The sequence below is a fragment of the Erpetoichthys calabaricus genome, chromosome 8 (assembly GCF_900747795.2).
Source record: "Erpetoichthys calabaricus chromosome 8, fErpCal1.3, whole genome shotgun sequence".
Classification (NCBI taxonomy): Eukaryota; Metazoa; Chordata; class Cladistia; order Polypteriformes; family Polypteridae; genus Erpetoichthys; species Erpetoichthys calabaricus.
The window spans coordinates 109,619,709-109,644,652 of NC_041401.2; the positions used below are offsets into that span (position 1 = coordinate 109,619,709).

A 24,944-nucleotide genomic window follows, 5' to 3' on the forward strand; every position below is an offset into this window, starting at 1 on the left:
CTTTGCACTAACGGTTATTCTCTCAACACAATTGCGTTTCAGAAAGGCTTTTTTTTTTGTAAATCTTGTTGGAATTATCTGTGGTATGGATTAATGATGTGTCCAGCACTTTTAATTGAAATTGATAGTCCTCTGTGCAGCTTGTCCATGTTGATTTTGGTCCCCTCAACCCAACATCGCTGTGTTTTTCACTCCAGTGCTATTCCTGTTCATAAATGGCAAGGTGTCTCTGGGATCTCATGGGAGGATTTGGGCACCATAGGGTTGGTGATTTATTGTCATAATATCATGTACTTTTCTGTCATGATAGTTATGGTTATTTCACTAAAAAATCTTGATCACCAGAAAAAAAGATTTATAGGTTTGTCAATTAAAGTTCACTTCTATATGAAGAATGACCAAGTGTGTTTATCTTGGTAGCCTGGAGAAGCATTGTTATAGTTTATTGATCCACCAGTGGATCGGAAAATTCACATAACTTTCATGCTTAGGGCAACCTGCATCTTGAAATGGATTGACTGCTATTTCTAATTGAATATCGATCTGTCCTTTTTAATGACAATATAATTTATATAATAAAAATGAAAAGTTTATTCAAAAAATGTATAATAAGAGTAAAGTAGTTGGCAAGCTGAAAAATCCCATAAAGATACATAGATCTGACTTGAGTAATACAAAACTTTGTGGTGGGATCTGAAAACTTCATTTCTCAATTTTCAGGCTGTTACAAACATGCAGATAATTTCAAAATTATGATACAGATTTTCCTGTTTTTAGTCTTACACTGTAGTGTTTTTGCTTCAGTTAGGCTTCCTTAATAATGAGTAACCTTAAGCGTTCAGAAGAGCTTAAATGTTGGACTAAATAAAATCAGCAGTTAATTCAATTTGTTCTATGTTCAGGGTTTTAGATCATGTTAGCTTGTATATTTAAACCCACCAAAAGGAAGAAAATGTTGAGTTAAAAAAAACAAATGTACATGCTTTTTCGACATTCAATAAATAAAGCCTATATAAAATGATCAAATATGATTTAAAATATACTTCTTTGTGCTTACTACTTTTAAATCTTATTTTAATTTAGCATTGAAACAATCCCAGGGGTCTGTAAGCTTCGGAGGTGTGCTTGGAAACCGAGCTATACAGAATGAATCTAGTCAACAGATACAAAGTATTGAACGACAGGTATGAATTGTATAAAATTTGAAATATGATGTTTTCATTTGTTTTTTTCACTTTATTTCACTATTGAATATATCAAAATATGGAATTAGCACATACACAAGTTTTATTACTGTTGTGCTGTATTTGTTAAATTCATTTAATTTACTGATGATTGTCATGGTTTTAGAACATAAGATTTATAAAATGATTAATAGAAGGAAAGTGTTTTCTTCTTTTAATTTGTTCATGTGATTATTTATCTGGGATGTATGTAGTAGATTGGGGCTATCCTATATTTAAACTACTATGGTCTTCCTTTATGTTTATTAAACAAATGTGCTACCTGACTCAAACTATAGGTTGCACTTAATGCCAAGTTTTGTATATTTAAGATTGGAAGGATCATTAAAAATGTGGGCTACTTGAGACATTTGTTTTATTAATTGAAACTGTCGTTTAAAACTTAAATTCAAAGAAGTGGCTCCTTGAACATATTACAGTCACTTCATGCAGAATGCTTGGCTCATTTTAAGCTCCAATTTATTATATATTTTGAAGTTCTCGCTGAAGAACTTGTAATTTGCGTATTTTGTAGTTTTTTTTTCCAGGCATCTGATTACAATGATACACTCATATATTATATATATCACTATACTCACTATGTATATGGTGTACATTTTGAGTAGATTTGTGTATTCAAGTGTCATTGATCATTGAAGCTGAAATTTTTAGGAAACTTCGTACATTTTTACACAGTAAATTTAAAAATTTATACCATGACAGTGTTTTTGCAGCTGCAGTGAATTACTGAATTTCTTAAAGGGTTGCCAGCATGGAAAGAAGAGGCTTGAGAGTAGTTAAGAAAGCCACTAGGAAGTGGGTGGGAGAGAAACCTTTTTTTTTTTTTTTTTTTTTTTGGAAAGAATTTCCTGGACTGCTTTTAATATTCTTTGGAAGAGGAAAACCTTTTATTTTTACTGCACTGCATAGCCTAATAAAGGCACAGATGTAAATATTTTTATTGTCCTTATTTTTCTTTTTTTTCCTTTATTCATTTTTGTGTATCATAGCTATTTGACTGTGATTAATACAAGTGCATGACACTGAGTTTTGATTGTTTCTATGAGCATTTGCTGTAGTGAAAAGGACACCTACTGTTTTTGCACCTCGGAATATGTAAGTGCATCTCGGGTACTCCTTGTTTGAGGTCGGTTATAAACTACAGGATGGCAAGGGTTTAATCCTTGCAGGGATTAAAGATAGGGCTGAGCTGATGATTGACGATCTTATGCATCAACGATTGACTGGACACATCCTCAAGGTAAATAAATATCATGAATTGGCTCCAAACATTTGTGAAAATTTCCTCAAAGTGGCAAACTTGTGGGGGCTTATGAGAGTCCCATGATTAGTTAGTTTAGCAGGAGTGTGATGTAATTGAGGGGAAAAAAAGTTTAAATAGGAAGAGCACAGGTATATTTGTTGCACCACGCTGCTCTGGTGCTCGCAGAATTAGAATGTCCGTAGTTTCTTGCTGTTTACATAATGAGTCCCCTGACACATAGTAATGAATTGGTAAGACGAAGATGATGCTGGCTAAACAGAGTACAGCCAGTAATTTGGTTTCATTTCAAGCACTGCTTTCAGGCAAAGCATAGTGCTTCAGCTGTGAAGTGGCACATGTATTGGTTTAAGCGGGTGAAAACACATTTGTTTTTGGCACTGGCCAGTACAGAGGTCAGCAGACTTGAATAATGAACAGAACTGAAAGGAGCAAAAGTGTGCAAGTCTCAGTAGCGAGATATTGGGCTGAATGGCCTGTTCTTGTCACAGTTTTTGTAATGTTTTAATATTTGACATGTATAACTTACACATCAATATGTTTTTATTTGCAACATCTGTGCAAAAACTGCTTTACTTTTTTGACAACCACTTATTCAGCTCTAAGTGGCAGGAGCTGATTCCTGCTCCAGCAGCATAACATGCAAGATGGTACATGGCACTGGATAGGACACCAGTTCATCAAATACCACATTCAAACACACAAACTTGCTTATAATGTGACATTTTATAGTCACTACTTTAACAGGTTTTGTTTTGTTTAAAAATAAAAAAGTATAAATTCTTCCAATTTGTTAATACAGGTTGGGTATTCTTAATCTGAAATTCCTACATCCGGAGAGCTCCAAATTTTGAAACTTTTTGAATGCCAACGTGATGCCAGAAGTAGAAAATTCCACACCTGACCTTATTTGCCAATGTGGGTCTTTTCACCAGTAACTCATCTCATTATGTATATTCAAATATTCCAAAATCTGAAAATACTTCTGGTCCAAGGCTTTTTGGATAAGGGATACTCAGGCTGTATGGATAGTGTAAACAATAATTTCTCACTGTAAATGTATTCATTGTTCATAAATACAAAATAATAAAAGTTAAGAATCAAACAATAATCTAAAAACTGAGCATTCAATTCTGAAGTCTTCAGTAAAGTAGAGGCAGATTTTGTACCTTAAGTATAGTGATGCTCTTTACTGTGTTTAGGGGTGTGGAGGCCTGATAACCACAACCATAGTTGTTGAGATCTCAAATTGTATATTAATTAGTATTATATTTAAACTCAGAGGGTGACTTTCAAGTTTATGTTGCTTGTACCTCTGCTGTTCCAAGTTGTTTGTATAATTCTCAAACCATTTCAAGCAACCTCAATGTTGGTACCATCCCAGTTCACTTTCAGACTTGGTTAGAACCTAGCATTTAAGTTCTATGTTAAACATGCCTTATACTTATTAAAGCAATTGGTATATGCAGTTTATCAGACCTTAATGAGTACTTTAAATAACCCAAAGTAGTTTGCATGCAATTAGCAGTAGTGTGATATCTGGTTAATATTACTATCCAAATAAATGCAGGCTTAATCCATACATTTAATCAAGCCTCTTTTAGTAGAAAGAAGGCCAGAAATCAGGTTTCTTAAAAATATGCATTTACATGCACAATTATGTTTCTGGAGTTGTCATTTGGCAAAACTATCCAACATCATTAACTCTCTTTTCAATTTAAATGCCATCATTTGCCACTGTGAACTGAGAAACAAGCATGAAGCTTGTGATAATTTTCACTTGTTTTATAAAATGTTTAATCCTTCATATGGTCTGAGGTAAATAACATTCATCCCCTTTTCACATTCTAGACCTGAGCCCCTGTTGATTCACAATATGAACACTTGTCACTATGTCACCCAATCACACTGTTTCAACATACCTGTAGCAAATAACTCCATTAAAACTAAATTGGCACTTCATTAATATCTCATTTTACTGGGTAGGGTACTCTTCAGCTTAGCTATGCGATTGTGCTCTGCATAGGAGTGGCACACCGGTACATGTCCTTCCTGCATTACACCCGGTGCTGCTGTGATGATAATATAACAGGAATTTTTACTTTAATAAAATAAGTATTGCATTGAGTTACTTGTTACTTTAAAAAGTACTTGTACTACTTAACGCACATTACCTTTTACGCGTTACCCTTTTGCTTACGAAATTGTGCTGCTGACCTTAGCACCACATGTTCAACTCTTCAGCATAAATTGATCAATTTCTTGAATATGTAGACAGATTATTTCAGCCAGGAGAAGGAATAATGTGATTGCCTGAGCATTTGCCAGTTGTGACTGTTGGAATGGAAGAGTGTTCAAAACTAATTAGGCTAACAGTGTGCAATGGACATGCACAGACTACAGAATCCTTAACTCAGTTAAGGCTTTACATGGCCAAATAATTGGATTACTCGCAGGGAAACCTATATCTTTTAACCAGGTTTCTCGGAGACCATTAACCTGGTTTCTCTAACCAAAATAAAGGTTTTCATGACATTTTAGAAACCAGGTTTCTGTGAATAACTTGTTTATTAAAGAACTAGTTAATGCATTGAGTGACTTGTGGCTAATGGTCAAACATAATGACTTGTTTCATGGCAGTATAGATAATTATGCAAGGAAGCACTTCATTTAGGAAGTTTTGATACAAGGTTGTTATACTAATTAATCATGGTGCTGGAAAATGAAACTTGTTGGCTGTCTTTCTCTGTACATGTGACAATGATAACCCTATGAACTTGTAATGTCTCTCAATTTTTAAGAAAAAGGAATCCTTCCTGAGCATGGCATTACTTATGGAGCATAAGCAATTTTGTCAAAGATTAGCTTGTCTGAGGTTAAATGCCTCTATATATTGCTTTGATTTTAATTATCCTAACTTTCTAAGAGCAAAGTTAACTTCACTTGCTTAATGTTACTTAATATGATTTTAAATGCATCTGTCTCTCCCAACCCCAATCCCATCCCAGTTTTTGCAAGTTTTTGTTAATTTTAAGACTGCATAAGGATTATCATGTTAATGTCACCATTTCTTTTTTGGCTTTTTTGTAGTTTTTTTCATAAAATAATTATTCCTATTTGTTTTATTATTATAATTTTTATTTCATATTTTAAGACTCCTCCTAGGAGATTAAGCTTAGATGAGACTTCGCTGAGGAAGCATCTGACAAGCCCTAATCGGGGATCAAGCACTCCAGTCCGGACAGGCCTATCTGAAAACAGGTATTATGGTGTTCAGGTTTGTTCTACAGTCTGCAGTCTTTTTTAGATTGTATTAATTCACTGAACATTATATGTAAATGTTTTGTTTATTTTTCAAAAAGCATGATGTAAAACTAAAATAATTTATTGTCCTAGGGTTTATTTGCAACACACCCTAATTCTTTGAAAGTTTGTGTTCTGGGCTATTCCTGTATAATGGAAAAATGAGACACTTTAACTTGATGGCTTTCACATAAGTCAAAAATTGGAGATTAAATTAATATTATGTAAAATATATTATAAACACATGAAATATGTCTGTATGGGATAAAACTGACCATTTTAGTATCTTATACTAAATCTGATATACACACGCATCTGTATGCTTGAATCTCAACTTTTTGTTTATTAAGCTGAAATACTATCCAAATGGTTTATATCCAAAGCAGTGGTATGCTCTGGTGGAGGTGGTTATGTGAAGTAGTGATAGGAATATGACTACCATCAGTGGCAACTGCACTCTGTAGAAATATGTAAAATGTTTCAAATTTCTAGGATGTAATTGAGGTCACCTCCTTCAGACAGCCTGTTAGTGCAATTTTAGTGCACGTTCTTGCATGGTGAGTGGACAATCATACACACTGTTAAATTGCCAACACCAATAGGTTTGGACAGTTTGTGGTACTTTCTACCCATTGCCATCCAGTTAGTCACAATTTCTTTATTTTTCTGAGGGGGAAGTTTGAATATGACCAGGGAAATATTTACATAAGCACTTGAGTATTCTGAAATTGTTATACCATCAAAACCTTAGCTAGTAGTCCTAGTACCTCTCTGATGTCCACAAGAGAGATGCCCATGGCTATTGTACTCAGCTACTAATATTTCTTTTTTTTTTCTACCCTTACCTTCATGAGCCGACAAATCCACAGACAACCTTAAACAGTGTGTGTGTGTGTGTATATATATATATATATTTTTTTTTTGGTGGTCAGTGTTATTTTCATTTGTTGTGCTCTATTTAGTCATCTCTCAGATTACATAACTTTAGCCAAAGTTCATGTGTTATATCTTGAAAGATGTATTTTAATCCATTTAACAAGCATTTATTAAACATTTACCTCTTCATAAAGAATATTGTCTGTTCAGTCTTTCTACTCCTCTGCTAAATCTACAGTTTCGTTGAACTTTATCAGCTGCCAAACACTCAATTTTTTTGTATGTACTTTATATTGATATTTTTTTAATCACACTATATGAAAGTGTCTGCTAAATGTTGATGAACCATTCACTGATCATTACATTTCTGCATTCAGTGTATTTAGTTGTAACATTTATGAAACATTTAATAAAAGTGCCCCAGTTTATATAAAATACTGTATTGTTAACATTATATGTTTCAGCCATGGTGGCACCCAGATATGTGACTGTATATTGCATGCTTTACCTATCATTATGATTTTTGCCAAATTGTTATCTTCTAAAAATTCCCCAACTGGTCTGAAGAAGAAATACATGGCATGAATTGTGCCTCTTCTTTTCTCTCTGATTGTGTCAGCTTATATATGCAGGGAAAGTCTGAAATTATTCCCTACGTGAAGTTTAAATCAGTTTTCAGACATTTTTGATAGAAGGTGTTTAAACAGCCATGCCCTTTCTGGCTTCTTTACTCCTGTCTTCTTGGACAGCAGATTTGCCAGTTTTAATGCTGATAATGTGAACCTAAAAATAGGAATATTCTGTCCTTGAAAGTCATCTGTGAATAAGAAATGACACCCTGAAAATCTCACAGTGCTGTGGCATACTGTTTTGAAGGTAATTACATTGACAGCTAAAGTAAGCCACCGTTTGATTACAAGTTTTTTTTTCTTTGAATAAGCAAATTGTACTCTAATTTCATTGAAAATTAAAAAAAATATATATAAAAAGATCATACTGTTCTTGCAAGAGAAGTCATTTGTTGTTATGAAGGCAATTTAAATAAAAGAAACAATGTTGTTATTGTGCAAAGGATGTTGAGTCTCACTTTCATTCGATTTCATTTTGATGAGCTTTGGAAAGTTAGTAATTTAAGTTACACTTTTGATTCCCCCATCTCCCGGTATTGGAGGTTTATTTTTTGCCATGGTTAAGGACATAAACAATAAAGTTTGGGGTATAGAGAGACAGGTACAAATGATTTATAGTAAAAAAAAAAAAAAATGTTAATTTATTTTGGCAATCTTCAGGACTGAAAAAAGAAAACGCATGCGGCCTCCTGATGGTGAACTGAATGAGGATTACCCCAAGGAAAATGATTCTTCAAGGTCTGAGTTCTTTGCTTTTTTTGGTCACATTGGTCTTTTGTTGTTTTTTTAAAAGGTTCTAAGTAGGCTTAAGACTTATGCTGTATGTAAAGTGCCCCTATAAGTAAAATGCATTATTATTATTATTATTATGCTGTAAATTGTTCGTAAATATGAATAAAATCATTATACATATATACATACATTCATTCTCAATTCAGAATCATTGAGGGCTGGAGCCTATCTCAGTGACACTCGGTTGCAGGTCATAAAATAGGTCTCCAGTCCATTTTAAGACCTGTGTGATTGTTGCTTGTTAAAAAAAAATACCACATTGATTACATTCTTAAAGGTTCTTTTGTAAATGTATACTTTTAACCTCACAGCTACTGATGAAAAATCACAACAGATACATAACCCCCAAACCACCAACTAATTATACCTATTAATTGTGATTCTGGATAGGAGTGACTTGTTTCATGTTTAGTATGTGCAAATAATTTCACTGTAATGACCCTATCAACCTGTTTATACTTGTTGCACATGGGTTTCCCCATCTGTTCATTATAAAACTCACTTAATATGATAGACCAGAGCTTATTCAAGCAGCTTAGGGCATAATGGTACAGATGGTTGAGAGTTACACTGGTTTTGTCCATTGGGCATTATTATTAGAAGTTGTTGTGGCTAATCTTTCTCCGCCATGTACATCCCTTTTAAATGTATTTTAATTTTAAAATTGCACATGTATTTATTTTAATTTGTGCAACTACAAATTTACATCTAAACAAATACCTCACCTTATGGTAGCTCTCATAATTAACAAATAAATAAAATGTTGCTAATTGTAACTACTTATTAAAATGAATCCTAAAAAGTACAATGTGACATTTAAAAAATGTAAGGTTTGTGATTAACTATTTTTGTCAGTAAGGCTAGCATTTACTTTGTGTTGCTAAATTTAATGTGAATCTCAATGTTCCCAGCCATATACTGACTTTTTTTTGGTGACAGCTCAGGAAGTATATTTTTGTTTAGGTTCTATCAAACGAGTGCTTTGGAAGTTTAAAGTACTTTTCTTTCTGGAAGTGCACTGGCCTACTTTTTAGGAGGAAAAGTGAATGGTTAGAACACTAAGTCACTATGGTCACTAATTGGTTGGCATCTTTTTTATATAAGGCATTTGTTTCCTAATTCACTACAAGTACGTACAGAAAATGTCCAGTAGAACATTTTCAAAGGAAATACAATTTTGGAGCTTTGAAAAGCTTGCAGAGTATGGGCAGAACTTTGGTTCTGACTGTTCATGCCATGTAATTTTGGTCACACCTACAGTACGGTATGTTTAGTGCCATGTTAGATCTGTATATTATGTTTAGTGTAGTAGTGTTCATTATATTGTTACATGTGCATTGTTTATACTACTGTTTGTTTATCAAACTAATATTTTAATCAATACTGCTTTGTTATGGGCGGCATGGTGGCGCAGCGGAAGCGCTGCTGCTTCGCAGTTAGGAGACCAGGGTTCGCTTCCCGGGACCTCCCTGCGTGGAGTTTGCATGTTCTTCATGTGTCTGCGTGGGTTTCCTCTGGGGGCTCTGGTTTCCTCCCACAGTCCAAAGACATGCAGGTTAGGTGCATTGGCGATCATAAATTGTCCCTAGTGTGTGCTGGGTGTGTGTGTGTGAGTGCCCTGCGGTGGGCTGGCGCCCTGCCTGGGGTTTGTTTCCTGCCTGCGTTGGCTGGGATGGGCTCCAGCAGACCCCCGTGACCCTGTAGTTCGGATATAGCGGGTTAGATAATGGATGAATGGACTGCTTGGTTACAGTTTGCCAGTGTAAGGTGCTCCAATTCATCACTTATATTTTGCTTTCTAGATAGAAGATTTTGAGGCACAGCTCATTCAGGAATACTTACTTCAGTAGTATAATTAACTACATTAGAGAGATGAGAGAAGGGATGAGTGAAAATTACATATTTCCTTACTATTATTGGGTATGTGTTTTGGGAAGTAGTATTTTACTTATCATTTTATAATTAGGTAGAGTTTATTAACAATTCTTAGTTCTACAAGCCTGGATTTTAGTTCTGAATCCACATAAAAATTAGGTGTTACTTTTTTGCACAGACACTTATATACCATACTGTCTAAAAATCTGAGAAAAATTTGCATTAATTGAAACTTATTGATTTTTTTATTTAAGGCAAGAAACCTAATTAAAATATATGTAAGAAACAGCTATTAACCTAAACAACTGCAATTATTTATTAAAAACTGAGAAATCAAGCTCATGTTAAAAACTGTTCACTGATATCGTGTTACTGGATTGGCTGATACCAATTCAGATTTTTTTTTTCTTTATCTCTTTGAAAAACCTTTACACTAAGCTCTTGCATTACCAGAAAAATAGAATCAATTTTTATATATTAAAGTGTTAATTGTGGTATTTTTATAATTAAACTATAGTCCACAGGTGTTCACTTTTTGTTAACAAATTAAATTCTGTAGGCATATTGTTCAGTGAACCTCGAAATAGTAAAATAAATAAAATGTCCTTAAAATACATACATTTTTAACTAATAAAATATGTACAGAATACATGTGGAAGTAAAGAAAATAAAGTGCTTTCAGTAATTACACACTGTCATGATGTTTAATTTCCACTGTAATGTACTTATCTGAAACAAATTTAGTTTAAAACAAGTAGTTTTCAACATTTGTCTAAAAAAAATATATATTCTCACACATCAATTCTTTTAATTCAGTTAAACAGTGCTTAAATGTAAATATACATGCACTTAAAGGTTTTAATCATTTTAAATCATAAATTGCACTACAGCTTTTTTTCTGTATTGCTAATTATGCAGTACTGCTTTCTTACTATAACTTATGCTGTGTGAAACTGTGGAGGAAATCAACATTTTAAGTAAAGATGAAGTTTGATTAAACAAGTTTGAGTCAGAAACCAGGCAGAAGGAAACCCATTCATTGCATCTTTAATTATCTCATCAGCAAATGCTGAAGATGGAGCATTCATCAGTAGTCATCACAGTAGTCTGTTATAGAATGATCAAAAAAGTAAGCGTAGAGGTCTGTCTTATAAACAGCTGAATTTGCATAACAGTGCTTAATTAATGTTTACCTGTCATACTGGCTGCCTTTCTTGAGACAAATAAGATCTTGGACCCTTTTCAATCGGGTCTTTAAAAGAATCATTCCACAGAGACAGCCCTACTGAAAGTTTCAAATGACTTACCAGCATCTGCAGCCATTAGTAAGTGCTCTGTACTGGTAATGCTTGATCTTGGTTCAGCTTCTGATATTGTTTACCAGAAATAAGATCCTTTTAGAGAAGTTGTCACATTCTGTAGGTATCATTGGTTCAGCTTTAGCCTGGTTTTCATCCTATTTAGCTGATAGGAGTTTTTCAGTTCATGTGGGCGAGTTCACGTCAGTCAGTGCTTTGCTGTCTTGTGTGGTTCCTCAGGGTTCTGTCCTTGGACCTATACTTTATTCATTCATTAAATATGCTACAGTTGTTTCATATTATCAGTTCTTTTAAGGATGTTTCTTATCATTTCTATGCCGATGACATCCAGCTCTACTGTTCTTTTGAGAGCCAACATCTATACAAGTTTGCTTTTCTTGTTGATTGTCTGACGGAGATTAATTGTCTGGCTTTTAGCTTCTAGTTTTTGCCCCTCCTGACCTATACAAAGCAAATTAGCCACTTTCTATCTTCTATCGGGTCTCCCTACGCAACTTAGGTGTTGTTTTTAATAAACCCTTGAATTTTGATGTCCATGTGAGGTCCGTTAGTTGCTCCTGCTTTTTTCATTTGAGAATCTTATCCAAAGTAGCTCTTTTAGGGCGGATGTCGACTTTTGTCGACAGGAGGGGTTGAAGGCGAATGTCGACAAAAGTCGACATCCAGGGATAAAGGGCGACAATCAGCTGTTAATGGCGACAAATCTCACTGTCACGTCACAGGCATTCCCTCTGTGCTTGGAGGAATGCTAGACTCGTTGACTCGGCAAATAAACATTGCGTGTGCGTGAGTTGCGAAATGTAAACAATGGCAAGATGGCACCGACATGTGAAAAGGCAGCGAAGCAAGTGCAGAAAAGAAAACACTTGGCAGACGTTGTTTTGCGCATTATCGCGGAGTCGGACTCTTGATTTTTCAGAATCGGACTTTATTGGCAGTGATCAGGAGATCGAGCAAGAGAGTTGGAAGCAGGCATCAGCTGATCAGACACCAGCCGATGCCGCGCGAGCGGATCTGCTGCCAGTTGAGTGCCTTCGCGCAGCCGATGCATGTACGGCAAGGTTCGCATGGGATAAATACACATACATTGATCCGTTGAGAGCCGATATGGCTACCGGAGTTTACAAGACGGCATGGCTTGTTTTTGGACACGACAGATCACCAGCTACTGTACTTCAGGCTGCTCTCTCCTGATGCTGCTTTTCAGCTACTGTCAGACGAGACAAACAGGTAGGCAGAGATTTTTTTTGAATCGCGGGCTGCCTTTGCATCGCATTCTCGTTATTCAAAGTGGAAACCCACAACGAAAGACGAGATGAAGTGCGCTGTGGCATTACAAATAGAGATGGGACAGAACTGGTGAGATAACTTCAGGGAGCATTGGTCCAAACGTGTTTTGTCCCCTGGTGGCTTAGGTACGTGCTGCTGCAAAGTTTTATTCACTTCTGTAATAAACAGAAGCAAATCCCATGGGGTGAGCCAGGCTATAATGCCATACATAAAGTTCATAAAGTTTCAGAAGATGAAAAGAGGTGACAATACGGTTTTCATGCAGGCAGAAAACTTGGTGGCAGTGGCATGGCACGATGGCAAATGGGTGACTTGTCTCTCTACAGTACACACTAACAATATATGTGAGAAAATGCAGCAACAGACAATTGAAAAATAGGCATCAAAACAACACATAGAGAATTCAGGCTCATACAACATGCAATACAGTAACATTTGTCAAAAGTAAATATTGTTGATTTGATATGTTAAACAATTGCTTTGTGTTCTTTTTTAAAAAATGTTAGTTTTTGGAAAAATATTCAGCCCTGGGAGAAAAGAAACAAAAAAAAAATTAGCCCTAAAAGAGTTAAGGACTGTTATGTCTAAGGCCAAAATGCTTATTCATGCTTTTATCTCATCACAATTTGATTTCCCTTTATTCCTGTCTCTTTATACCTCTTCTCTTTATAACTGTCTAGCAAATCTCACCTTCAGACTGTTCTAAACACAGCTGCCAGGCTTTTAACACCCTCCCATAAGTGGATTTATATTATTCCTTTCTTATTCTCTTTACATTGGCTTCCAGTAGAATTCAGGATACAATATAAACTTCTTACTTATAGAGTCCTACATGGTCAGGCTCCTCAATACATTGTGGATCTCCTGCATCGTTACACCACTAGTCAAACCCTGAGATCCAGCCAACAGGGCCTTTTTTCTGTACCCCACTCCAGGCTGAAGGCGTGTGAGGATTAAACATTTCAATCTGTTGCTCCCTGACTGTGGAACAGTCTTTCTCTTGCACTCAGATTGGTGCAGTCGGTTGAACAGTTTAAAGACTTATTTAAGGTAAGACTTATCTTACCTTAATACTTACCTTTTTACACTATCTTTTGGGTAGTATATATTTACTTTGTTTTTATTATAACTTCTTTGTTCTTTTATTTTATTGTACAGCACTTCGTGACACCTATCTGAGAAAAGCGCTTTATAAATAAATTTTACTTACTTACTACTTACTCATACTCTCATTGGTTAAAAGACTTGAGGTGCTTTAGCATAGAGCACAGCCAGCCTAAAATAAGTCTTTCTCCATTATATCCTTGTTCTTCAGTATCTCTTGAATTCAACTTTTATTCTGTTATGAAAATTTTATATATTCCAACTAGCAAGTCTTACTAGGTACATTGATAGAACACATCAGCCAGTTTCTTGAACCATCCCTCCAGAACATTATGCTTGTTTACTTGACCATTTCAACAGCCTCTTCATGACCATTCTAAAACAAATGATTATATATTTCAGTGTGCATTGAAAACCAAAATACTTTACTGTTACCTCTAGATTCTCACACAATACACACTAACAAATAATAGACACACAGTGTAAACCTTTACAAATCTATCAAATGTTCATAAGTTGTTTATCAGGAAGATACAATACTAACTAACTTGTTTAACAAGTTTACAAGTTAAAAATAAATATTTTGCTATGAAGCTGAAAACCCTAAGCAAAAATTTCAAATTGTTCTGTATCTCTTTTTTAATTGAAAATGTAAGCTTCTGTATTTAACACACGCTTGCTTACTGTCCAAACTCAGACAAGCTGTTTTTGTTTTAGTTTAAGAACAAATGTAAAAGTTTTGAATTAAAGTAGCTTTTATTAATGTTTGTCTAATTGCACAGGATGATTCTTCCGATTTCTTTTTCTCAGTTTATTACTCTGCTTTCTTTAATAGAGTTAAATGTTCTGGTCTCTCTCTCTCTATTAAAGTCTTGCTGTTCCCTGCTGTCTGTTTGCAGGAAGTCTATAGCAAGAGACAGGCCCTCACTCAGTTACTGTAATACCTTGCGTAAAGGAGCACTATACCTAAATAACCATAAAGCTTAGAAAAGCAGTGCTATGTTTTTTGCGATCTACCAGATTTCAGATCATTGAGTCTTTTTGGAGAAAAATCAGTCAATATACAGTAGCTTGGTGGCCAATCGATTGGAGCATCATTACAACTGATAATGCCACTCACTAAAATGATGCCATAGTAGCTGCATTTTCTCTTGAGCTGTATATATAATCCAATTTGGTGCTTTATGAATTTTTTTTCCATATCCACTCCACCAAGGTCTTCTGAAATTCCGTATGATGACACCAAAGCATAATTGGCCAGTGTATTTACATACAATAGCTACATTTTAGAAGGGGAGTAGAAGATAAAAGGTCATTTTTACATTTACATTTTTTTAATGAAAGGTCTAGAGTTAGTGACTAATAGTGACTGTGGAAAAAAATTTTAAATACAGACGCACCCCACTGGAACGACCCGATTTTAAGCAATTAAACACAGGCAGGAGAAAGCGTCAATCATTATTCTTTATCTAAATCTTGCAAGAGGCATACAAATTGTCATATTAGTAAGTGTTCCAAAGAAAAAAGTGTTGTCTGCGCTATATTTATACAATCCATTGATTAGGTTAATACTCAAAAAAAACAAAACAAAAAAAAAAACAATTCATTTCATAATCAAAAAACTTTTAACATGATTGGTTACACCTAGTTGCTAATGGGACATGGCAAATATTGATACCTTAAATTACCACAATTTGCTTGATAGTCCTGTTTGCTTAGGATGTATGTGACATTTTAAATGTATTATTTTTATTCTTATTTTAGGAGACGTGTGAGTTTCTCCACGTTCATCCTGTTTCTCATGGTTTAAAAGAACAATGGTCTAAAAAATTTTTTTTATGATCCAGAAGGGTATAAAAACAGGACACTTAGTACTATAGAAGAACGGTTATGCCATAAATATAACATTTTCTCTTAAGCGGTTATATAAAATAACAAGAAATACATTTATCATAGTGAATAATAACATAACAGCGTCCATTTTTAAGCATAAGCTCAGAAGGATATGAGACTCAGACACATGCTAGGTTCACATTGGACCAGGATTCAAATTCAACTCTTGCATGAAAATTATGAAAGCTCACTGAGAAATATAAAGCATGGCAGGATCCCACACAGCAAATCTGTTGTCCACAATTTGCAGGTCTATTTTTCTGTATAACGTTTTTGAGCAATCAAGCAATTTTTATGTGTTTTATGTTAGTGAGCTGTGCTCCATTCACATTACTTATCTTCCAGTGACACCTGTTCTGCTACTAATGTTTTCCCTAATTTTTCTGCACAAAGCAGTTTTACGTATACATTTATTTATTGCTGTTAGAGACTGATAATGCCAGAGTATAGCTGAAATTAATATTTTTATTTCCCTTTTTGAAATGGCACAATTATAAGCTTTGAGCTTTGTTTATTCTTATTGAAAAGCAGACCTGAATTGGAATTGGGCGATTAAAACTTGAATTAAAAGTTTTTTTGATATGACAGGTTTTGTCCTGTTGTTTTTTCAGTTGCCCCAGTAGCTTTTTACTAAGTAATGGAGATATTAAATTTTGGAGGCATGTGTTTCGGCAACTCTGAAACTTACAAATATTTTTAAAAATTCATCACAAATGCACCAACAGGAGCACCAAAATATAAGGTACTCACAGTTCTTAGCTATTTTTTCTCCATTTTTTTAATAGTTTTTTTTAAAGTTTGTATTCAAGGTAATATATGAGATACAGTAAATAGTATGTTTTTAATTTTCATGTTCTGTAATATCAGGATAACGTGGCCAGTAACTTACCTTTCATTTGATATATGTATTCTACCTTTTCAAAATGTATGAAGTAACAGTAGTAGGAATCCATTTTCCAGTGTAGTATTGCGGATAAAAGTATGAAGTAATAAAAAAATGAAAATAATGTTTAGTGTTTTTTGCAGTACACACAAATAAAAATTCTAGAAACTATTGTATCTTCAAACCCAGTTTTAAATGTACGATGAGTTGACAGCAAGTGTATTTAAAAAGAATTGCTTTTTGGACAGTTGTCTGTGTGAAAAACATCAGTGATGCCATTTGTACTAATTCTTTTCTGGCATGCAAGATGCAGCTTATTTTAATTGCATGTCATATCTCAAAGCCGTAGATGCTGGTGTTGTTTTACTGATTCTTTTTCATGTTACTGTAAAATTATGTATAGTTGTTTTATGTTAATTTTCTCAATTATATGTGAGATATGCTTGCCTTTCTGAAGCCAAAGCATCTTGTTTTATGGTGCTTACATTGTATTTATTATCTTTGTTATTAGTGATTTTTATTAGTCCGTTAATGTTGAAGTATATTGTTTCTGCAGTAACAACAAGACCACGTCAGATTCTTCACGCAAGTTTCTTGCAAGTTGTAAAGAAAAACAACAAAACTTGAAACAGGCTGAGGAAAACAGGATATCAGGTTTGCAATTGATATATTTATGAAGCTGATGTATACCTGTTCTAATAGTTTTATATCACTACATTTTAATTACTTTGCTTCATGTATTTCATATTATTGAACACTATGTTAATGTTTTACTTTTTTACTATTTCTAATAGTCTTCTTCTTGTAACAGTTTATTTCCTTCTAAGTAGAGAAATTGTTTGGTAAACTTTTCAGTGTATGTATTAATGCATTGCAAAGATCATAAACCAAGATTCATCATGAAACTTTGTTGTCATATAAAATAAGGTCATTTTTTTTCTATAGTATTTAGTAATTAAATATTCAAATGATATCTAAATAATTTTGAGAGATGTTCAAAATATTTTAGGGGTTGGCTTGGATTTTCATGATTGTAAGTGATAAAAGGTGGTGCTTTTAACTATACAAATTTTTTGCTTATCATAGGCTGATTGACTGGCCCTTTTCACCACCTTGTTTTTACACTGAAAGTGTACAGGCCTTTGTTGTTTTCAGATTGCTTTTTGTAATTGTATTTGCTAAAACTTTTTTTTTTTTTTTTAATTTAAACTTCTGTCCCTTATAAAGAAATACTCACTGTTCTTTTGTACTTCTATTTTGAAGTCTTAGACTCATAAATCATAAACAAAGTATAATCTACTATTTCTATTTCCATATCCATTTCCTCATTAAAATGTAATAAGGCAAAATATAAGAGACTCATAAATGAACATTACAATTCATTCAAAACAAAGACCTGTTTATCTGTAAGGATTGATGATTAAAACTGCTGAAATGGTTATTTAGGGTTGCCAGGCAAAATGTTGTGGAGTTCTTGCTTTCTCGTTGCAAAAATCGCAAGCTAAAATTTAACTGAAAAATTCATATTGTTTGCAGCATGTGATAAAGAGTGCAGATGCCTACTTTGCTGTGCAGTACATAAATATTATTACAACATTCTGTCCTGAAACAACAGAACTATTCTTGGTCAGAGCATCTCTCGTGGATATTGAATGATGGTTGCTTGTGGTTCCTAACTTATAATTAATACCAGTTATGTGTGAGTCAGCACATCGTTTACCAGTAATTAAAATGTTAATTTAAAAAATAAGGCGGAGTATAAGTAACACATGACTGCTAAATATTACATACAGCACTATACATCCAATAGGCACTGCCAATGCTATGTTGGGAGAATCAAAGACTTTTTGCTCATTCTCTGCTCTGTAAACTTCTAAATGTTTGAAAATCAATATCATTAGATAACATTCTTGTGATTAGTAGCTTGTGTCCTTTGTTACAGTTGCAGTATTTTTGGTGCAACTACAGAGGGGGGTGGATTGAGGCAGTGCTCCGTTAGTGACCTTAGTTAAGAATATTAAAAAAGGGTTGCATGGAAAAGGGAAATTATTTTACACAAAACAAAGATGAGTAAGTCGCATCAGCCGCACCTGCTCTCGCAATTCGCTGTTCTCATAAATGATTTTTTTCTCAGTTTGCTCATGAAGAGAAGAGCACCCCAGATTTCAACTGCACTACCAATGAGAGTTTTTACAAGAAATGAAACTCTGAAATATTTACAGGAGTGGTTACTGAATACGACAGTGGACTCCCATCTTGGGTGGAAGACAAACAGAAATAGTCCTTCTATGCTCTCAATAAAAGTTTCAAAAAAAAGAAAAAAAAAAAAGGATGCTTTCACAACCTGTACTCCATCTGAATGTATGTTCATATAGCTGGGAACTATGCCATTACAGACTGATTCTCATTCAAGCCAAACTAAGTTAATACTCTATGCCAGTCATTGTGGGATGGAACATGCGTCATGTCATTTGTTTTATAAAATGCCTGTACAGTATTCTGTTTTGATATGATTCATTCATTTTTTTATTAGAAGTTACAACTTGTAAAGGTATTTTATTTAGTTATTTATTCTTAATAGTCAACCATTTGCACTGAAGTGTTTGTTCAAATGTACACTTACAATGTTAATTAAAAAAAAAAAGCACCATTTGTTTAGCCAGAAAGAAGTACAATATACTGCTTGTTCTATAGGCTACTGTTTATATTAATTGCTCAAGAATGTGAGGAGAATGCACATATTTTCTTTGTCGTCGTTATTGGTGCAGATAGTGAAATTGTAAAAGATATAGTCTTAAAAGACAGTGAAACTGTGATGATTGATTGAATAGATTTTTAAAGTACAGTCATTTTATCCCACGGTACTGTTTTTTTTTTCTTAACACGCACATCTACATATTTTACTGTACTCTGTTTCAGTGTGAAAATAATGTTAAACTGGTTTTAATTAACATTATTGTACACTAAAAGCTATGATATCTGACACATAATCAACCACTAAGGTTTATTAAAGGATAAGTTTGGTATATTTTTCAAGTCAGTTATTTCTTCACAATCATGGCATACAGTATATTCATTTGACACAAAAAATTGCATAATAAAGTGAAACTTTTTTTTTTTTTTTTAAAACTTTAAAAATACCTTTTCTGTGCTTGCACCATACAGTGGGGCGAAACAGTATGTTGTGAATGTAAACGACTTAAAACTTACCAAATACATTGCTGAGTATTGATCTGTGTCTGGAGATTACATGCATATTGCAAAACATGCTTTTTTGAGAAGGTAAAAAAGCAGAAAGAAAACTTTCACTGTGAGATTTAGCCTTTTTCAAAAGAGACCAGCTGTGCATGTCACTTAGCTATATATCTATCCCAGGGTGACTGTCTTTGCTGTAGTTCGCTGAATGTGGAGGAAGTATTTGGCCCCAGGATTCTCCTTGTAAGATTAGTCTTCAAGTGGCCATTATTGACATTATTGAATGTTGATTTGCAGATGTGAATTGATATCTGTAGACAATTAGAGAGTCATAATTGTAAAATGCACACTTATGATCTCTTTTATTCTTTCAATTGATGAAAGCTTATTTCTTTATGTCATTAAGATTGTCTACTGCCGCTAGTTTGATATTTCACACGTGTGCTTCAGTGAGAAAGAATATTGAGCAGGCATGTAGTATGCAGTCAATCAGTCAGTCAGTCATTGTCCAACCTGCTATATCCTAACACAGGGTCATGGGGTTCTGCTGGAGCCAATCCCAGCCAACACAGAGCGCAAGGCAGGAACATATCCCGGGCAGGGCACTGACCCACCGCAGAGTATGTAATCAAGTGACACAAATTGTACAGATAGGCATCTATCCATCCACCCATCATCTTTGCCAAATTATCCAAGGCAGTGTTGCAGGATAACTGCAGCCTATCCAAGCAATCATGTGATGTAAGGCAGGAACAATCTCTGGATGAGGGTGCCAATTCATCACAGGACAATCACACATATAAACATGGGCCACTTCAGAAATGCCAATCCACCTAATGTGCATGTGTTTTTTTTTACCGTTTGAGGAAATTGGAGCAACTGGGGGAGAAGATGCAAACTTCATTAACACTTGAACCACAGTCTCAATCACTGTGAGAAAGAAACGCTACCACTGTTCCACCTTATTAATTGCTGTCCTCAATATCATTCATCCATTAGATAGATAGATAGATAGATAGATAGATAGATAGATAGATAGATAGATAGATAGATAGATACTTTATTAATCCCAATGGGAAATTCACAAAAAAGTGGTAGGAGTGATCAATAAATAAAAATAGAAAAATAAAAGTAGAAAAGTACACATACATATACAGTCAATTACATTATTAAAATAGAATGGCATGCTTCAGATGATACGAACACTTAATCTGCAGTGAAGATCAGTCTATGACAAAGACAGCCTTGCTTCCTAGCCCACGAGGAAAAAGGCTAAGTGGGTGTCCAAAGAACTCCTGAATTGATTAGTTGGGGAATGATATGTGCAAAGTCAACACTGCTCTGAATGTGCCCTGGATTGGAACAATTGGAAAGCAATGGGCCAGAAAGCAGACCCCGCATCAATGCAGGAGAAATACTTAGATTAATCTCTTCATGTATTTTTCTCTGCTGTAGATGCAGAAATAATGATGGTAACCATCCATGTTCCTAACCTGCTTATCCAGAGCTGGGACACAGGGCAGCTGAAGCCTATGCCAGCAAGTTCAGACAATTATTATAAAAAAGAAATATGCATGTCTATGATTTTTCAATTGTTTTATTTCATCATATAGGAAAGATGTATAAAAATAAATCAGTACCAAGCAGGAACATGTAAAAATGCTAAAAGTTTTCAAAAGGATATTTTTGTGAATCCACGACTGCCATTTTTAAAATTTGTTAAATAATGAAAATAAAAAGTTTGAAATATTTCTTGTGTATCCTATAGCTGTGTGTATTTTGTATGTTTAAAATAAGATGTTCTAGCCATTTACCACATTGTTATGGGAAAGTTTTGGTATAATTGTTAAAATAGGTAGTACTGTAATTTCATGATTGCTGTGCAAGTTTTTAAATAATCAATAAATGTTTATTATCATGGAATTTATTACATTTACATAATTTACAGGCTGCAGTGGGGTTAATTTGTACAGATTTTAAAGTAGTTATGTCAGTTGTGGGAATAGTCCATTGGAGCCTAGTCCAGCTCTACCATTTTCTAATAAACACCAGGAACCTCATTTTGCTTTATAGCATCAAGGACACTATTGTCTGATCTGATCTGTGTTGCTTTTGTTTTTTGTTTTATTTCTCTTTTCCATCACTCCGCCACACCTAAGGGAAGTTCCTTTTACTTAAATTATTCTTTGTAATTATTGCATGAACGCTTTGCTGTACTAATATGAAATTATGTACCTAAGTAAATTTCTGCTAATTGAACTTTAATTCAGTTTGTTAACATTTTTCCATTTTTGTTTTAGGAGCAATGCCATTGCAAACTTCATCTTTTTATAGCAGCAGAGTGATTTCAAAGGACTACTGTCAGGGCAATTCCATGTTAGAACGGTAATAATAGCTACTGAATTATATTATGTTTACTTTGCTTTAGTTGGTATCAAATATGTTAACTAGAATAATGTAGATCAGCACAAGTTGTGTTGTGTATAATGGATCGAGTGTCTTTGGTTCAAAGTCTGCTACAAGTAGTTAATCATGTTGGTTTTGCATGTTTTTACTTTGTCTATCTGGGTTTTCCTAACAAATTCTTAAAGATGTTAATGTTAAGTTGAGTGGTGATTTAAATTTTGGTCTTGTTGTAAAGAGCAAATATGGGGGTCTGCATGAGTAATCCCTACCATGAACTGGCACCCATCCCTGGTGCTGGTTCCTGCCATGATAAATTCTGGCATCCCATAGTCCTGACTTAGATAAAGCACATTTGAGATTGTTGTCCTGGAAATGCAGCATACCAGTCTGATAATGGTAAATGTGCATGGGAGGTGAACTCATTAATTTGTCTTTTCTGTACTTCTGGCTGACTGAAATACTTCTGTCATAGGAGTTTTTCATTGTTGTACAAGCCCTTGTGAGAATAACACTTGAAATATATTGCAAGGCTTACAGACACCAGGCGTGGAAAGCACATGGGTATTAATAATGTAGTATGTATTAATAATGAAGGCTGTGGGAAGTTATTTTTTCACAAGGACAATATGAGCACAAATTAAGCTAAATTTAAAATGATGCATCTGGAATGTGGGACCATAGGATAAAGAGAGACAGACAGACAAACCCCTACCATTTTTCTACACTGCATTGGATCTCTGTCTGCTTGAATCACCAATAAAATAGGGTCAGGTGTATCAGGATTAAGCATAATGCACAAAATGCCATAGTACCCAACTATGCTGTAACCTGCTGTCAGAACAGACCTTTCATTCATCTTATTTGGGAGCAATCCAGCATTACCCATTATAATGTATGGCAGACCAGTTCTGAATCCGCCTAGCTTTTATTCTCGCTCCAGCTCTTTGTCCCTTCCATCTTTGGGTAAATAGCTCCTTTGGCAGGAGGAACTGCTTAGCCTGTTGGGATCACAATGCTAGCAGCTGATTATGATACTATTTAACACATTCTTTTTTCAGTGTATCTTATCTGTCTATTGTAAAAGAAAATCTTGAGACAAGATGAGACTACTGCCAAGAGATTCAAATTGCCTCTCAACCATTTCCGGTTAATGGCCCATGGCCACGGTTCTCTCACGTCTCAGTCGTGTGAATGCTTTTGTCAGATACAGTTCTTGCGCTCTCAGCTCTTATAAATTTAAGTATTCCTAACTTTAAGTTCCCAATAAAAGAAGACTTATTATGTCCAAATCTTATTGAAGAATGTTTCCCCGAAGGGTTATCAACAGAAGAAATGAGTACAGGGTCAATCCTAGCACAGAGAAATGATGAAGTCAAACGAATTAATGTGAAAATTATCGATTGGTTACAGGGCAAATTGGTTAAATGCGTATCAATAGACTATGCTGAAAAAGTTGGTGGTGATGGTGTGGATGATGAAAACATCAGCTTACAATATCCCATAAAATATCTACAAACGTTAACACTGTCCAGTCTTCCACTGGCCGAATTACTGTTGAAAGAAGGATGTATTATAATGTTGTTGCATAATTTATGTATGAATGATGGGTTATGCAATAGGCCAAGATTAATTGTATTCAAAATTGGTCAAACAATTCTGACATGTAAATTTTTAACGGGCAACAAGAAAGGCAATATAGTAGTGTAGTCCACCGAAAACATTAGATACCAAAGGAGATCTTGATATGCCATTCGTATTAAAAAATTTACAGTTTCCAGTTAGAATAGCTTTTGACAATTAACAAATCACAGAGACAAACATTCGAAAAAGTCGGTTTATTTAATAGAGAGAAAGAAACGATATTCACTCATGGGCAGTAATACGTTGCATTGTCCAAACTCAAAATCAAAATTCAATGCGATATTGAACAAAATTTAATTCCAAATATTGTATTTGCGTGTTAATTTCAAAGCCAAACAGAACAAAAACATGTAACGCAACGCAACATGAAACAATTTTCTTTCAATTTATTACATTTTACTATTTTTTACTATGGGTAATTACTCGCTGTAATGTAAAATAGTTAGCTCTATTATGCATATGTAACACATGAAAATGACAATCTGTTTAAATTTTACATCCTCTTCCCCATACACGAGCGGCAGAGCTGCAAAATGGCTAGAGAATAGTGCCTGCCGGGGGTGGGCGAGAGAATCGAGCAGGGAACACAGCCCCCTAGTGTTTTAAGATATTGAAGATGAAGGATAGCTCTCAGGTTTTTCTTTGTGCTCCCTGTGACTTTTCTCAAGTTAGAACTTGCATGAAATCCAGTTGAGGTGAACCAGCACTATGATGGCAACATCAGATCATTTGTAAATTTAAAATCTATTTGATTTTTGGTGGCTACTTTCAGTGACAAGCCAGAAGCCGCATCAAATTTAATCCAAAAAATAAATACTAATGCAGTGCCCTCCATAATGTTTGGGACAAAGACACATTTTCCCCCTTCTGCTCCACAGTTTAAAACTATAAATCAAACAATTAAGATGTGATTAAAATGTACATTGCAGTCACACCATGTAGAAATGACAGCACTTTTTAATATATTGTCCCCTTATTTCAAGGCACCGTAATGTTTGGGACAATTGGTGTCACAGGTTTTTATATTGCTTCATTAGTGCAACCATAAGGTACCTAGGCTTGCCTCTACCCTTTGGAGTTTGTAGTTGCTATTGTTCAATATGAGGACAAAAAGCTGTGCCAATGAAAGTCAAAGAAAGCATAATGAGTCTGAAAAACAAGAATGAAACCATCGGAGACATTAGTAAAATTTTAGGATTACCTAAATCAACTACCTGGAATATCATTAAGAAG

At 34.6% G+C, this 24,944-nt stretch overlaps 1 protein-coding gene across 2 annotated transcripts in view; it reads left to right on the forward strand.

Moving 5' to 3' along the window:
* The window catches only part of usp37 (ubiquitin specific peptidase 37), a 130,429-nt gene that overhangs the window by 61,272 nt on the left and 44,213 nt on the right, over positions 1-24,944 (forward strand). Inside the window, exons 4-8 of one of the 2 annotated variants that reach the window (XM_051930598.1) lie at positions 1,084-1,184; positions 5,660-5,766; positions 7,974-8,051; positions 17,026-17,123; positions 21,965-22,049. In XM_051930598.1, coding sequence (XP_051786558.1) covers positions 1,084-1,184; positions 5,660-5,766; positions 7,974-8,051; positions 17,026-17,123; positions 21,965-22,049 — 469 coding nt within the window. The remainder of the gene's footprint in view (positions 1-1,083; positions 1,185-5,659; positions 5,767-7,973; positions 8,052-17,025; positions 17,124-21,964; positions 22,050-24,944) is intronic. The other variant, XM_051930599.1, reaches the window with a different exon arrangement.